Here is a 13,106-nt window from a genome sequence, read left to right on the forward strand (position 1 = left end):
ATACAAAAATATTTTACATAACATATGCGAATTAAGTAGTGCTGCTGTGAGATCCAAATGTAATATTGTGTATGACTTCCATGGGCTTGAAGGACTGCATCCATGTGGTTCGGCAAGGATTCATACAATTTATTGATGAAGTCATCAGGAACATCAAAGAAGGCAAAACTTTTCTGAGTGAAACTCGGATCCATGCGGGCTCCAGTAGGTCTCCTGCAATATTTGCGATGACTGTGGTGTAATTCGATGGAAGATTCATCTGAAAAATCCACCTTTTTCAACAAAACAGTGATGTTTGGTGGTGCCAAAATCGTGGTCTGGGGTTAAATCCAGTATGGGGGTGTGCGAGACATCTGCAGGGTGGAAGGCAACATAAATAGTCTGAAATATCAACAAATCTTAGCTGCCTCTTACATTTCTAACCATAAAAAGGGACAAATTCTGCAGCAGGATCGTGCTCCATCGCATACTTCAATCTCTACCTCAAAGTTCCTCAAGGCAAAGAAGATCAAGATCCTCCAGGACTGGCCAGCCCAGTCACCAGATACGGACAGGATGAAAGAGGAAGCATGGAAGACGAAACCCATGAATTTGAACTCTGGGAGGCATGCAAGACTGCTTTCTTTTATGTTCCTGATGACTTCATCAATAAATTGTATGAATCCTTGCCGAACCGCATGGATGCAGTCCTTCAAGCCCATGGAAGTCATACAAAATATTACATTTGGATCTCACAGCACCACTACTTAATTGGCTTATGTTATGTAACATATTTTTGTATTTGAAGTACATTTTTTGTTCAATTTTCACGCTACTTTCTGTAGGCGACAAAATTTTTGTGTTGCCAATATTTGACCTTTATGTATTCATTAAATGATAAATCTTTTTTGAGTGAAACAAATATATTTTTGTACATTCAACATCATTTGGGAGGGTCTTAGCTTTGATACGAGCCATTTCTCAAACCAATTGAATAATTAAAAGTCAGGTTATTAGCAATTGTTTCTACAAAATGGATAAGCGACAAGACTTTTGTCAGGGACTGTACATAATGAAAAATCCCATATGATAAACTATGGTTCAAAAGATTGGGGTCCAAACTTTTAAACGGTAGTGTATTTGAAAAAAAAAAATCCAATGTGATGAATTGATGATTGATTAGTTGTGATTTTCTTGACATTTTCTCTTTGGTGTAAAGTTTATTTCATAGTGTATATATCAATTAGGGCTGAACGATATTGGAAAAAACAGACATTGCGATATATTGCGATATTAAAACTAGAAGAATTTGGCTCGATACTTTGGTTGACTCACCATGACCACATTGTATGGTCATACAGTATATTACCGTTTATTACAGGCCAAGGGAGTTAATTTGTGAATGATGAAGATTGCTGTTTATAAAAGACAGAGGTAGGTAGTAACATGTTATATTTACTCCGTTACATTTACTTGAGTAACTTCTTGAGAAAAAATTACTTTTTACTTTTACTTGAGTAGATTCGTGAAGAAGAAACGCTCCTCTTACTCCGCTACATTCGTCTACACTTGAGTCATGACATTTTTCCTCTTTATTCTACATATAAACTTTATTTTTGTCAGAGATGCCAACGGTAGCTCCACCAATTTCACCAATGAGATGTCGCAACAATAATCACATGTCGCAACAATAATCACATGACTCCATTATACCAATCAGACTCAAGCTTGCCGTTCTTCTATCACGCCAGCCTTTTCAATCACGTGGCGTGAAGTATTTGCTCTATGTGCTGAGAAAAAAACACCATATTTAAAAAAAATAATAATAACAATCAAAATCAAACATTGTAGGCAGTTATTCACAATGTTAGTCATCACTTGAGTATTCTTTTCACCAAATACTTTTTTACTTGTACAAAGTAGTTGAGCACATTTTTTGGATGGTGACTTCTTTAACTTGAGTAATATTATTTTGAAGTAATGCTACTCTTACTTGAGTACAATTTTTGCCTACTCTACCCAGCTCTGATAAAAGGGATCCAGGAGGCCATGTCGCTTTTATGAAGCAAAAAAAAACAACAACAACAATTGCACGTCCTGCAATAGCACTATGTGCATGCACACATTGTGATGGCGATGTTCAAACGATATATTGTGCAGGCCTAATATCACTATATGTACATTGCAATATCATTATCGCTTGTAGCCCTGAACTCATTCACTGCCATTGACAGTTATAGACATCAAATCCATTTCAATTGGGAAGGCTGGCATTGAGTGAACATGTTTCATTGCAATTGATAGCGATATAGATCGAATCAAATTTCTCTGGAAGGCTGGCAGGGATCGAACGATCAAGTCAAATCGGATTGGATGTCTATCAGCTTCAATGGCAGTCAATGAGGTAGCACTTAAAGAAGGATACAATTTAAAAACCTGATCTTTTTTTACCTAATGGTACCTAGTGGGTAGGATTCACTGACACTGTTCTTCAGTGGTTCACATCTTATTTACATGACAGGGATTTCTTTGTGTCAATCGGAAACCATCAGTCGGAATGAACCAAATTCACATGTAGAGTCCCTCAAGGGTCCATTCTTGGTCCACTATTATTTAACATCTACAGTGGGGAGAACAAGTATTTGATACACTGCCAATGGGAAAACCCATTGACAGTGTATCAAATACTTGCTCTCCCCACTGTATATGCTTCCCCTAGCTCAGATCATGGAACAGCATGACATCTCCGATCACACCTATACAGATGACACACAACTCTACATTTCTGTGTCCCCACATGATTATAGTCCCTTAGTCTCCCTGAGTAAATGCATTCATCAAATCAGTGAATGGATGTGCCAGAATTTTCTGGGGCTAAATGTGGAACAGACAGAAGTGATCATCTTTGGGCCAAAAAAGGAAAGCTCAAAGATAAGCACGCACCTTAGCACAATGTCAGATGTAATTATTGACTCAGACCTAAAATCTGATAGCCATTTAAAGTCCCTCACTAAATCTGCTACCACCTAACCACCTAAAAAATATAGCCAGAATTAAGGGGCTTCTAACTCAACAAGACATGGAAAAACATATGCATGCATTCATTTTCAGTAGATTGGACTACTGCAATGGTATATTTACAGGTCTTGATAAAAAATCAGTTAGGGAAGCTGCAGCTAGTACAGAAAGCTGCTGCCAGATTCCTTACAAATACAAGGAAATTGGACATCATTATACCGGTTTTGAAATCGTTACAGTGGCTTCCAGTGAGTCAAAGGATAGAATATTAAATACTACTGCTCATCTACAAAACACTTAATGGCCTTTTACCAAAATGCATGCTTGATTCGTTGGATCCCTATGAAACATCTAGACCCCTAAGGTCGTGTGGAACCGGCTTCCTACATGTTCCAAGAACAAGAACCAAGCAGGGTGAGGCAGCATTTAGTTTTAATGCTCCTCACCTTTAGGAATTTAATGTGATTTTCATGAATAATTTTATTTCCTGTTTCGATTGCCTTTGTTTTAACGTTCTTTTGATTTAATGTGATTTTTATTACCTTCGTGTGATGTAAAGCACTTTGAATATCCTTGTGTTGAATTGTGCTATACAAATTAATTTGCCTTGCCTTCCCTTGCCTTATTTCAAGGACTTCAAACTGACCCCTTCATCTTTTGATTTTTCTGAAAGTGGCATTCAGAGAAAAAAGTTTGAATCCCCCTGAATTACACCATCATGTGACACATTTCATTACTCAACTTTACTTGAATAAAAAAATAAAGATGCAGTTGCTGTCAACTTATTTCCAACACCATCAAATGGATTTAACGAAATACCAAAACTTGCAGTTTCTGAGTAAATTTACTTGTTTAAAAAAGCCTAAGCATGCCTTTGTTAGTTTATTACCTACAATTCATGAATGTGTAGCAGAAACCAAGAAAGTGAAGGCTTATTTTTTTAAGAATTATGAAGCCAAAATGTCATCCAATTCTGGAATGACCCATACGCATTTGTAATCTTCAGGGTTCTCTTCTAAGTGATATGTTGCAATTTGTTGTAAAACCAGTTGCCCATGAGCAGTTGTCTGACCCCCGTGTTCACAGACACAACCTCCATATGTGTGGATCTGTGTTCGACCACTGCAAGGACGAAGGGGTGGGCCAGTAGTATGCAGCAAGGAGTCAGGTTACACACAAAGGGGCACTGACTGTGCGAGTCTTTCTCAGATGTAAAGAATAAAGGTATGACTTTAATCATAAGCCCCATGATGTAAAGAATAAAGGTATGACTTTAATCATAAGTCCCCATGTAGAGCAATCAGTCAGTGGATTTGATTTTGACCCACTAAATTTATGCAATGTCATCGTAGGCTGCAAGGAAACCGAGCGTTTAGTGCAGCAGCTGCTATCCAGATCCATGCTGTTTTAGGGCAGAAAGCCAAAAGGCACTTTCTCATGCACACTCCCTCGACAGATGGGACATTTTCACTGTCATAGCAACAGGGCACCCCAACAAGCCCATGGCAACAAGCTTTTAAGAAAATTGTGCAAGTGGGCCTACGACTATGAGAATTTTTCAGTGTAACATTCAATACCATATTGGCCCGAATATAAGACGGCCCTGATTATAAGACAACCCTCTTTTTCAAGACTCAAGTTTGAAAAAAGACTTTTTAAACACCAAATTAATTTTTATACAGAAAATAATTACAGTACAATGATTATAACAATATATTTGAGAGAAAAAGCATGTTATTTTGCCTCATTCAAATCTTAATATCTGAACATTTAAATATGTAAAGTCCAATCACATTCGTAAATGAATGGCTTCTGGTTTTTGAAATGTAAATAAACCAATCTATTGTGATAAAACAACAAAATTGCAATAACTGTATTAACCATCAAAGTAAAGTCTAACTGTAACTGTAGTTTTGAAACAAATCTGAATAAAGAAAAACATTGCAATAAAATAATGCAAACTGGTTAAACTTGAGAGTAGCTGAGCTCTGTCATGATAGAACATCGCTTCAATGATATCTGGCGCCATCTAGCGTCGTGAATGGGTATAACGTCTAGACCGCGAATATAAGACGACCCCCTACTTTTCAGTGTTATTTCAATGCAAAAAACACTGTCTTATATTCGTGCCAATACGGTACACCAATACTATATTATTGCAACATTCTTGTAAAAAATGAGTGCCTTTGTTGTCTTATTGCTTGGCACTGACATTGGCAGATGTCTAATTCATTTAAACAGGAAGGACTGACTTTGATCACTCATGTTTGACTGTCATTGATGCCACTATATGTCCAATTTTGAAAACAGATTGAACGTCAGGTGCCGACAATGACAAATAGACATTATTTTGGTGGAAAATGTTGGTCTTGTAGAAAATTTGGTTTGTCTGTTGGTTCCTTTATTAAACAATAACATGTTGTTTAAAACAATATCTCGAGTCTTGGTGGGAGCATATTGCACCATATTAATATATTGTCATAAGCCTACTCACCAGACAATTTGGATCATTTACTGCAACTACTACCTTAATTCATACGAGACAAAAGACAAAAAACATTGACAAAAATGACAATGGTAGATGAGAGTTCTCTTACCATTTCTGAATCGAGATGTCGATGAGGATGTCGAAGTGAAGGGGGCAAGAGTTCAGTGCCTGCTGAGAAAGCATGACAAAAGAGTAAAACATACTGTCAAAATTGCTGCTTTACTGCAATTGTACTATGTGAAGAGTTTTTATATGTAGACATTAGATAGCCCCTCCTCTGACGTGGAATCTAAACTCAGTCTTGTTGCCTCACTATTAGGGGCTACTTCCCAAATCTAATGCAGCACAGGAAATATATTTAAGAATTTCTCTTTTCTCTTCTTTTGACTCATAACTGAGACTAAGACTCATTCATTCAACACTGTCAAAATTAACAGATTTATTCTGTAAATACTTTTTGATTGCAAGGAATATGTACAAATAATAAAATATAAAATAGATCCCTATTAGTTTTCATGTGCAGCAGCACTATTTGTTTAAGACACAACCGTGTCTTTCCAAAAATAGAAGTAGAATGCAGTCTCAGGGTCTGGGCCTCTACTGTACACGCAAAGCCACGCCCTTCCCTGTACCCCAATTTGTATAGTTCTTTAAAGAACTTCTAAAACTTTGAAATCACCTCCAGCTCGACATATGTCCAATTTCAAATCTTTTCACACACAAACGTACCACGCGCTGTCGTATGGGTTTAGAAAAAGACAAATGGCTGAGAGCAAATTGCGCTTGATGTATTCTCTAAAAGAAGTAACTTAATAAATCTGATTACCTTTTTTAGGACGGAGATTGTGGCAAAAACGGTGTGAAGACTAGCTCGGATCTTTGTGGACCGTTACGTGTCCTCCCTCTGCTGTGACGCAGACTGCGGCGTCCCCGGGAACGTGAATGTGGCGCCCGTGCGCATTACGCACAACTTTAAGCGTAATACCACTTTTTACGCACAGATGTGGCAGCGCAAAAAAAAATCTTGAGTTGTAGCAAGTTGATTCCTTTGTGTTTTATTTGACAAAAGTATACATTTAATGGAGATTAGCCGTTTTATGACAAAATTATTATTATTTTTACTACTAATATTATTATTATTTTACCGTTACAGGGATTATTTTAACTCAGCTGCCAATGACGACGATGAACTGTCGTTCATTCTCCCTTAAATGGCACCGTCACATGAGCATTGTCAACCAGTCTTCCGGGTTAAATTGGTTGGACGTTTTTCGTCTTCAGTGATATGCAATGAGTTATTGTATGAGTCATTCATGCTGTATTTCATGTACATATAGCATATTTGACAATAAAGCTGCCTTGTCTTGAACTTTAATACTATGAAAAAAAAATCTACTTTAGAGTCTCACTTGTGGCTGTAACCAGCATGTATTTTTGTTATGATTCATTTGAACTTCATTAATTTAGTTTTGATTAATATTTTATGAATTTATACATGTATTTATAATTCAATGCAATAAGGATTAAAAATTTAGAAAGAAATTTTTTAAAAATTGTTAATATTGAATTTTTTTAAATGGCTAAAACTAGTTACTTGTCCAATGGCGTACCGCAAGCAATACGTCACTTCCGTTCATTAATATTCATGACATTTGCTACTGTTGCTAAGTAGACCGTTTGTCCCTAATAGGAAATGAATGGAAATCGTGTACGAAGGAGATGTTTACAGAGCTAAACCTACCAATTCTCTCCGAAAATGATGTGCCTGGTGCCAAATTCACTGGCAAAGATGTGGAAGAACATAAAAATGTTCAGTTAAAGAGATGGCTTGAGTGTCGAAGGCTGGAAAAAGACGAAGAAAAGAGCCGACCTAAGCATAGCCTTAGCTTTTTTATCGACGCGATTGACAATGACATTCTCCTGTTTCAACAAGCTATCCTTTACCATCAGCCCTGTCTTTCTTATATATCCTCTGGTTGTCCTACGTCTCTGACCGTTCTTGGGGGTAATTTAGTTAGCTTTGTGTAGCGATCGCAAATGCTACTCAGTGACAGCCAACGAACACTTTTAATTTTTTCATTGATAACAAATCTTAATTCTATAATTTATTTACACTTCCCCCCTACTAAAGTGATAGATAGATAGATAGATAGATAGATAGATAGATAGATAGATAGATAGATAGATAGATAGATAGATAGATAGATAGATAGATAGATAGATAGATAGATAGATAGATCGATCGATCGATCGATCGATCGAACGAACGAACGAACGAACGAACGAACGAACGAACGAACGAACGAACGAACAGAAGATAGATAGAACAGAAACCGTAACAGTGGCAGTCAGATACCATTGTAATTCTTTTCAGGTCATTCATTGTCAGACAGAAGCAGTACGGCACAACGTTAAGCTAAAAAAATAAGTTAAAAATATAAAAATGGCTTACCTCTTTGTCCTCTGAAAGACCATGCCAACCCAACAAAATGTTTACTGCATATGAAATCTGAATGGATTCACCGAGCTAGGGTTAAAGTCCGTGCAAATTGATTCGCTCTTCACATTTTTTCCTCCCGAGTTTTTGGTTTCCGGTAACGTATGAAGAAAACATTCTTCATGTGTCGTAATGTCTAGAGTCGTTTCTACAGTTTCCCAAAAAGCAATGCGTGATCGGCATTTTCGTTTTTGAAAGATTACCGACGAAAAGTAGCAGAAATTACGTTGTTTCTATGCGAGGGCGGGTCTATAATGTCCCACTTCAGCATTACTTCCGCTTTACGATGCGACGTCACGGTCTAAAAATAGCATGCGTGCGGTACGCCATTAGTAAAGGGCTAGATCAGTCTCATAATGAACACACATACATGCTCAATGAACACACAAATCTAACACGAAACACACACACATTGTGGGTTTCGTGAACACATATCACACGAAACACGCACACATTCAACAAATGTGTGTGTGAATTGTCTTACGTGCATTTGTAACTTGCTTTTAATTTGAAATTCCCACTCACGAGTTATGGAGGCCCATGAGTGCAAAAATTAAATAAATACAATATTAAATGAATTAATATATGTGTCATTGAAATGCTTCTATTTCACTATTTATTATTTACTTCAATTTTTATTTCAATTTATATTTATTTATGTCAGTTTATATTTATTTCAATATTTACTTTAATTTTTATTTATTTATTTCAATATATATTCATTTATTTCACTTTTTATTTATTCATTTCAATTCATATTTAATTATTTCAACATTTATTTCCATTTTTATCTATTTATTTCAACATTAATACACTTGCTATTTTCCTTCTAAGAAATAAATTAATAAATGTTGAAATAAATAAATAATGATTTATTTATTTTTTAAATATTGAAATAAATATATATTGGAATGAATAAATGTTGAAATAATTCAATAAACATGGCAATAAATGTTGAAATAATTAGATATAAATTGAAAAAAATAAATAAATTTTGAAATAAATGAGACAGTGTTGGTGAAGATGAAGAGGATGGGGAGGAGTACTGAGCATGATTGTTCAGTATTGTTACGCACACATGTTCTGCATGTTTATTGGTGTTAATAAAAATCCAAACCTCATCAACTGCTTTTTTATTTTTTTTAATTTTAAGACTTAGAATTTTCCCCTAGTATTTGTGTGCCAATTTTCAAGGCAATGGTTTTCCAATGAATTGTAATTCATTTAAAATATTCCTGGGTTTTTCTACACCAGTCCAGCTGGAACAAAATCTTACATTGACCCCTTAAATAGCCTTTCACGTTTTGGAGATTACAGACATCAAAAGCAACCATTTGTTTATGAATATCATTTCAGTAATAAGATTTATTTAACAAAATATCTCCTTTACCCTGACTGAGGACCATGGTCTCAGATTTGGAGGTGCTGATTTTCATCCTGACCACTTGGCACACAGCTGCGAACCATTCCAGTGAGAGTTGAAGGTAGTAATGGGTCCGCGAGGCTTCATGAACAGTCGACACGCTTCACAGTGACACACTGCGGGAGTGTTGATACTGTCATTAAACGCTGACACCTGCTGGACATTCAACATCCCTCCATGCAACCCACTTGAGACACTGAATTGATAACCTAGCATCTAACACAGTGGTTGTTAACCTTGTTAAAGCTGTAATGTGAAGTAAGGTTGGCCAACCATGTTTTTGAATAACATCAATGGCTAAACAGTTATAAGCATATTTTCTTTCTTTTTTTTTTTTTTTTTCAACGCAACCCTTCCAGATTCTTTGTTTAACCCATAGCAACGCCCTTGACAAGGAAAATGTTTTTCTTCGGCAATCTTCGGAAATCTTCGGAAATTACGTCACACCGGGAAGTGCGAGGGAAGTCCGCCATAGAACAGTATTGTTTGTTGCATTGCTTCTCGGTAAGATGCCACGGCGGTGTGTGGCGATGTTTTGTTCTCACTCAAACGAAAAGTTGTTTGAGTGGCCAAAGGATAGCAGGGCACGTAAATGGACATCTTTCGTTCGCACGAAGCGAATTAATTTCACGCCATAATCGAGTAGTGTTCTCTGCTGCAAACACTTCGAAGATGCCTGCTTCCTTAACTGGTCTGCTTATGATCAAGGATTTGCCAAAAAGTAAGTGTGATTTTTGGATAGATGACTGATGACTTTGTCAAAGCAGAGCTGCCAACTGTTGTGGAATGAACAGTATAAGCTAGCGACGTTAGCCGAAAGTTAACTCATGGCAATCCCCGATCATAGTTGTTGTTGCGTTCGCTAGGTTAAGCGTGTTTAAATTGTGCGTCATCTACGGTCTTGTCCGAAAGGGTTAATCCACTGTCAATCGGGAAAGGGGTGTGGATGTGCACATAAGCGGGTCGGCGTCGCGGTAATTCACGGTCACGTTGCCTTAAGAGACAGTTCGTGGACATTTATTTGTATTTGTATTATGTATTTCCACCTTCATGCTTCAAGCATTGCATTGCATTTGTACGGTTCAGCGTTTCTTTCACGGTGATCGCTTGGTAGCCTTCTAGCTTATGTTTTACGTGCGAGCCGCTGACAGGTGACATTGACAAGCATGTTGGTTTTAATGTCTGGCAGCGAATCAGCGAGCGCGCTGGTCACACAGTGAATCATGGGAAATGTAGTCTCGGGACAACACTGAAGTAGTGCTTTGTAATCTGTTCGCTTGTGTGAAAAAACTACATTTCGTCACGCCATTAGATGCCTCTTCCTCCTGAGTGCACCGAGCCGTGTTGTACTGTTCGCTCCATGTGTTAATTAAGAAAAAAAGTTGTCAGCACGTTGTGTGTTCGATACATTTGTAAACAAAAAGCTCATAACAAGACACTATGCACGATCTGTTTAAGAGACTCTGGGACTGGAGAGCTGTGAGTAGTAGGAGGCGAGGGGGTGAGATGAACGAGAAGCAAAACTTCGCGGTCGAATGTGGCGGCAGTCCGCTATTATTTTGTTTTCTTATTGTTGCCACAATAAAGTGGAGAAAGCCATCAACGACTCATCTCCTTCTTTCCCCCCAACGTTTTTATATTATTATTTCATATGCACGAGAGCTGCCGGATCTGCCAAAAGGAACATGAAGTTTGATTATTATTTTTTTAACAATGTCATCAGATAGAGAAAAACATACAATTATGTGCAAATGCCTGCATCTTCAAATCATGAAAATAATAATAGCCTATATCTTACCAATCTTGTAATCTCAATGGGTCTTGTATCCATTCCATGTCAGGTAGTCTAGGCACATTGTTTGCATCCTGATTAGCGTCTGGCTAATACATGTTAGGTCCAACATAAAATTCCAACCTCCTCTTCTTCCTCCAACTCTTCAAAAATTTGGATCTCCTCCCTTGCGCTCGATCTATCGCTTATATCACTGTTTGAATCATTGTTTGAAGGGCTTTGTATGGCGGCCGTATGTATGGAGCTGCCATCGCTGTTCCCGGTGTGACGTATCACTTCCGGGTTCGTCCCCTTTCAGGCTCGAACTTAGGAAACGCGATTATTTTGCCAAATATACAACATATAAATTATTTTTTCGTGCTTTATTTGTTGGACAATGTTTAATTACTTTAATTGTGACCCTATTTGGCATGTTATGAAATTACTTCACATTACTGCTTTAAGGCTACTGAACCCCACAAGTTTCACATGTGCCTACACCAAACCCTTCGCAATTAAATAAAGCAATTATTTTCCAATTCAAAATTGATATTGCTAAGCTATAGCAAGCTAATATCTGAGTGGATTCCCATTTGATTTATTTCAAATATACTACAAATTGCGCATTTTGTTTTTCACAATATTTTGTTTATATCCATTCCCATTTTATGTTGCATACTTGCATCACATACTATTTTCATAATGTAAAATATATGTTTTTTTTTTTTCATCATACCAAGTACGGGTCAACCTTCCACGTATTAAACCAGTTTATCCTCTTATTAGATAGAGGGCTAACAATTTCAAGAAACTGAATTACGATACGCTTGTAAATTGGGGGCAAACCAGTCCAAAACAACACTTTGCCTTTACGAAAATAGGGCCCTGTGTGTCTTAACCTTCACGAATCCCTCAGACTTACTCAACGAACCCCTGGGGTTCGATCGAACCCAGGTTAAGAACCATTGATCTAAAATCCTTTGTCCTTGCATTCATATTGCATTATTCCATATCTTTAAATTATGTGAACATATACAGTGGGGCAAATAAGTATTTAGTCAAACAACAATTGTGCAAGTTCTTCGATTTGAAAAGATTAGAGAGGCCTGTAATTGACAACATGGGTAAACCTCAACCATGAGAGACAGAATGTGGAGAGAAAAAACAGAAAATCACATTGTTTGATTTTTAAAGAATTTATTTCCAAATTAGAGTGAAAAATAGGTATTTGGTCACCTACAAACAAGCAAGATTTCTGGCTGTCAAAGAGGTCTAACTTCTTCTAACGTGGTCTAACGAGGCTCTACTTGTTACCTGTATTAATGGCACCTGTTTTAACTCATTATCGGTATAAAAGACACCTGTCCACAACTTCAGTCAGTCAAAGTCCAAACTACACTATGGCCAAGACCAAAGAGCTGTCAAAGGACACCAGAGACAAAATTGTAGACCTGCACCAGGCTGGGAAGACTGAATCTGCAATAGGTAAAACACTTGGTGTAAAGAAATCAACTGTGGGATCAATTATTAGAAAATGGAAGACATACAAGACCACTGATAATCTCCCTCGATCTGGGGCTCCATGCAAGATCTCACCCCGTGGCGTCAAAATGATAACAAGAACGGTGAGCAAAAATCCTAGAACAACACGGGGGGACCTAGTGAATGACCTACAGAGAGCTGGGACCACAGTAACAAAGGCTACTATCAGTAACACAATGCGCCGCCAGGGACTCAAATCCTGCACTGCCAGACGTGTCCCCCTGCTGAAGAAAGTACACGTCCAGGCCCGTCTGCGGTTCGCTAGAGAGCATTTGGATGATCCAGAAGAGGACTGGGAGAATGTGTTATGGTCAGGTGAAACCAAAATAGAACTTTTTGGTAGAAACACAGGTTCTCGTGTTTGGAGGAGAAAGAATACTGAATTGTA

At 37.5% G+C, this 13,106-nt stretch overlaps 1 protein-coding gene across 6 annotated transcripts in view; it reads right to left on the reverse strand.

The window, feature by feature from the left end:
- Positions 1-9,495, reverse strand: part of anxa6 (annexin A6) — a 43,494-nt gene extending 33,999 nt beyond the window's left edge. For 2 of the 6 annotated variants that reach the window (XR_009064735.1, XM_057849404.1), the window contains exons 1-2: positions 9,373-9,495; positions 5,595-5,653 (exon numbers count right to left, since the gene is read on the reverse strand). Coding sequence is in view for 5 of the 6 variants with exons in the window: in XM_057849404.1 (XP_057705387.1) it covers positions 5,595-5,653; positions 9,373-9,418 (105 nt within the window). In the remaining variant the exon portion in view is untranslated. Of the gene's footprint in view, positions 1-5,594; positions 5,657-6,311; positions 6,417-9,372 lie in introns of those variants that run through there. The other 4 variants (XM_057849400.1, XM_057849399.1, XM_057849401.1 and 1 more) reach the window with 3 other exon arrangements.
- Between the last annotated feature and the right edge of the window lie 3,611 nt (positions 9,496-13,106).

The sequence above is a fragment of the Corythoichthys intestinalis genome, chromosome 11, assembly GCF_030265065.1.
Source record: "Corythoichthys intestinalis isolate RoL2023-P3 chromosome 11, ASM3026506v1, whole genome shotgun sequence".
NCBI classification, from domain to species: domain Eukaryota; kingdom Metazoa; phylum Chordata; class Actinopteri; order Syngnathiformes; family Syngnathidae; genus Corythoichthys; species Corythoichthys intestinalis.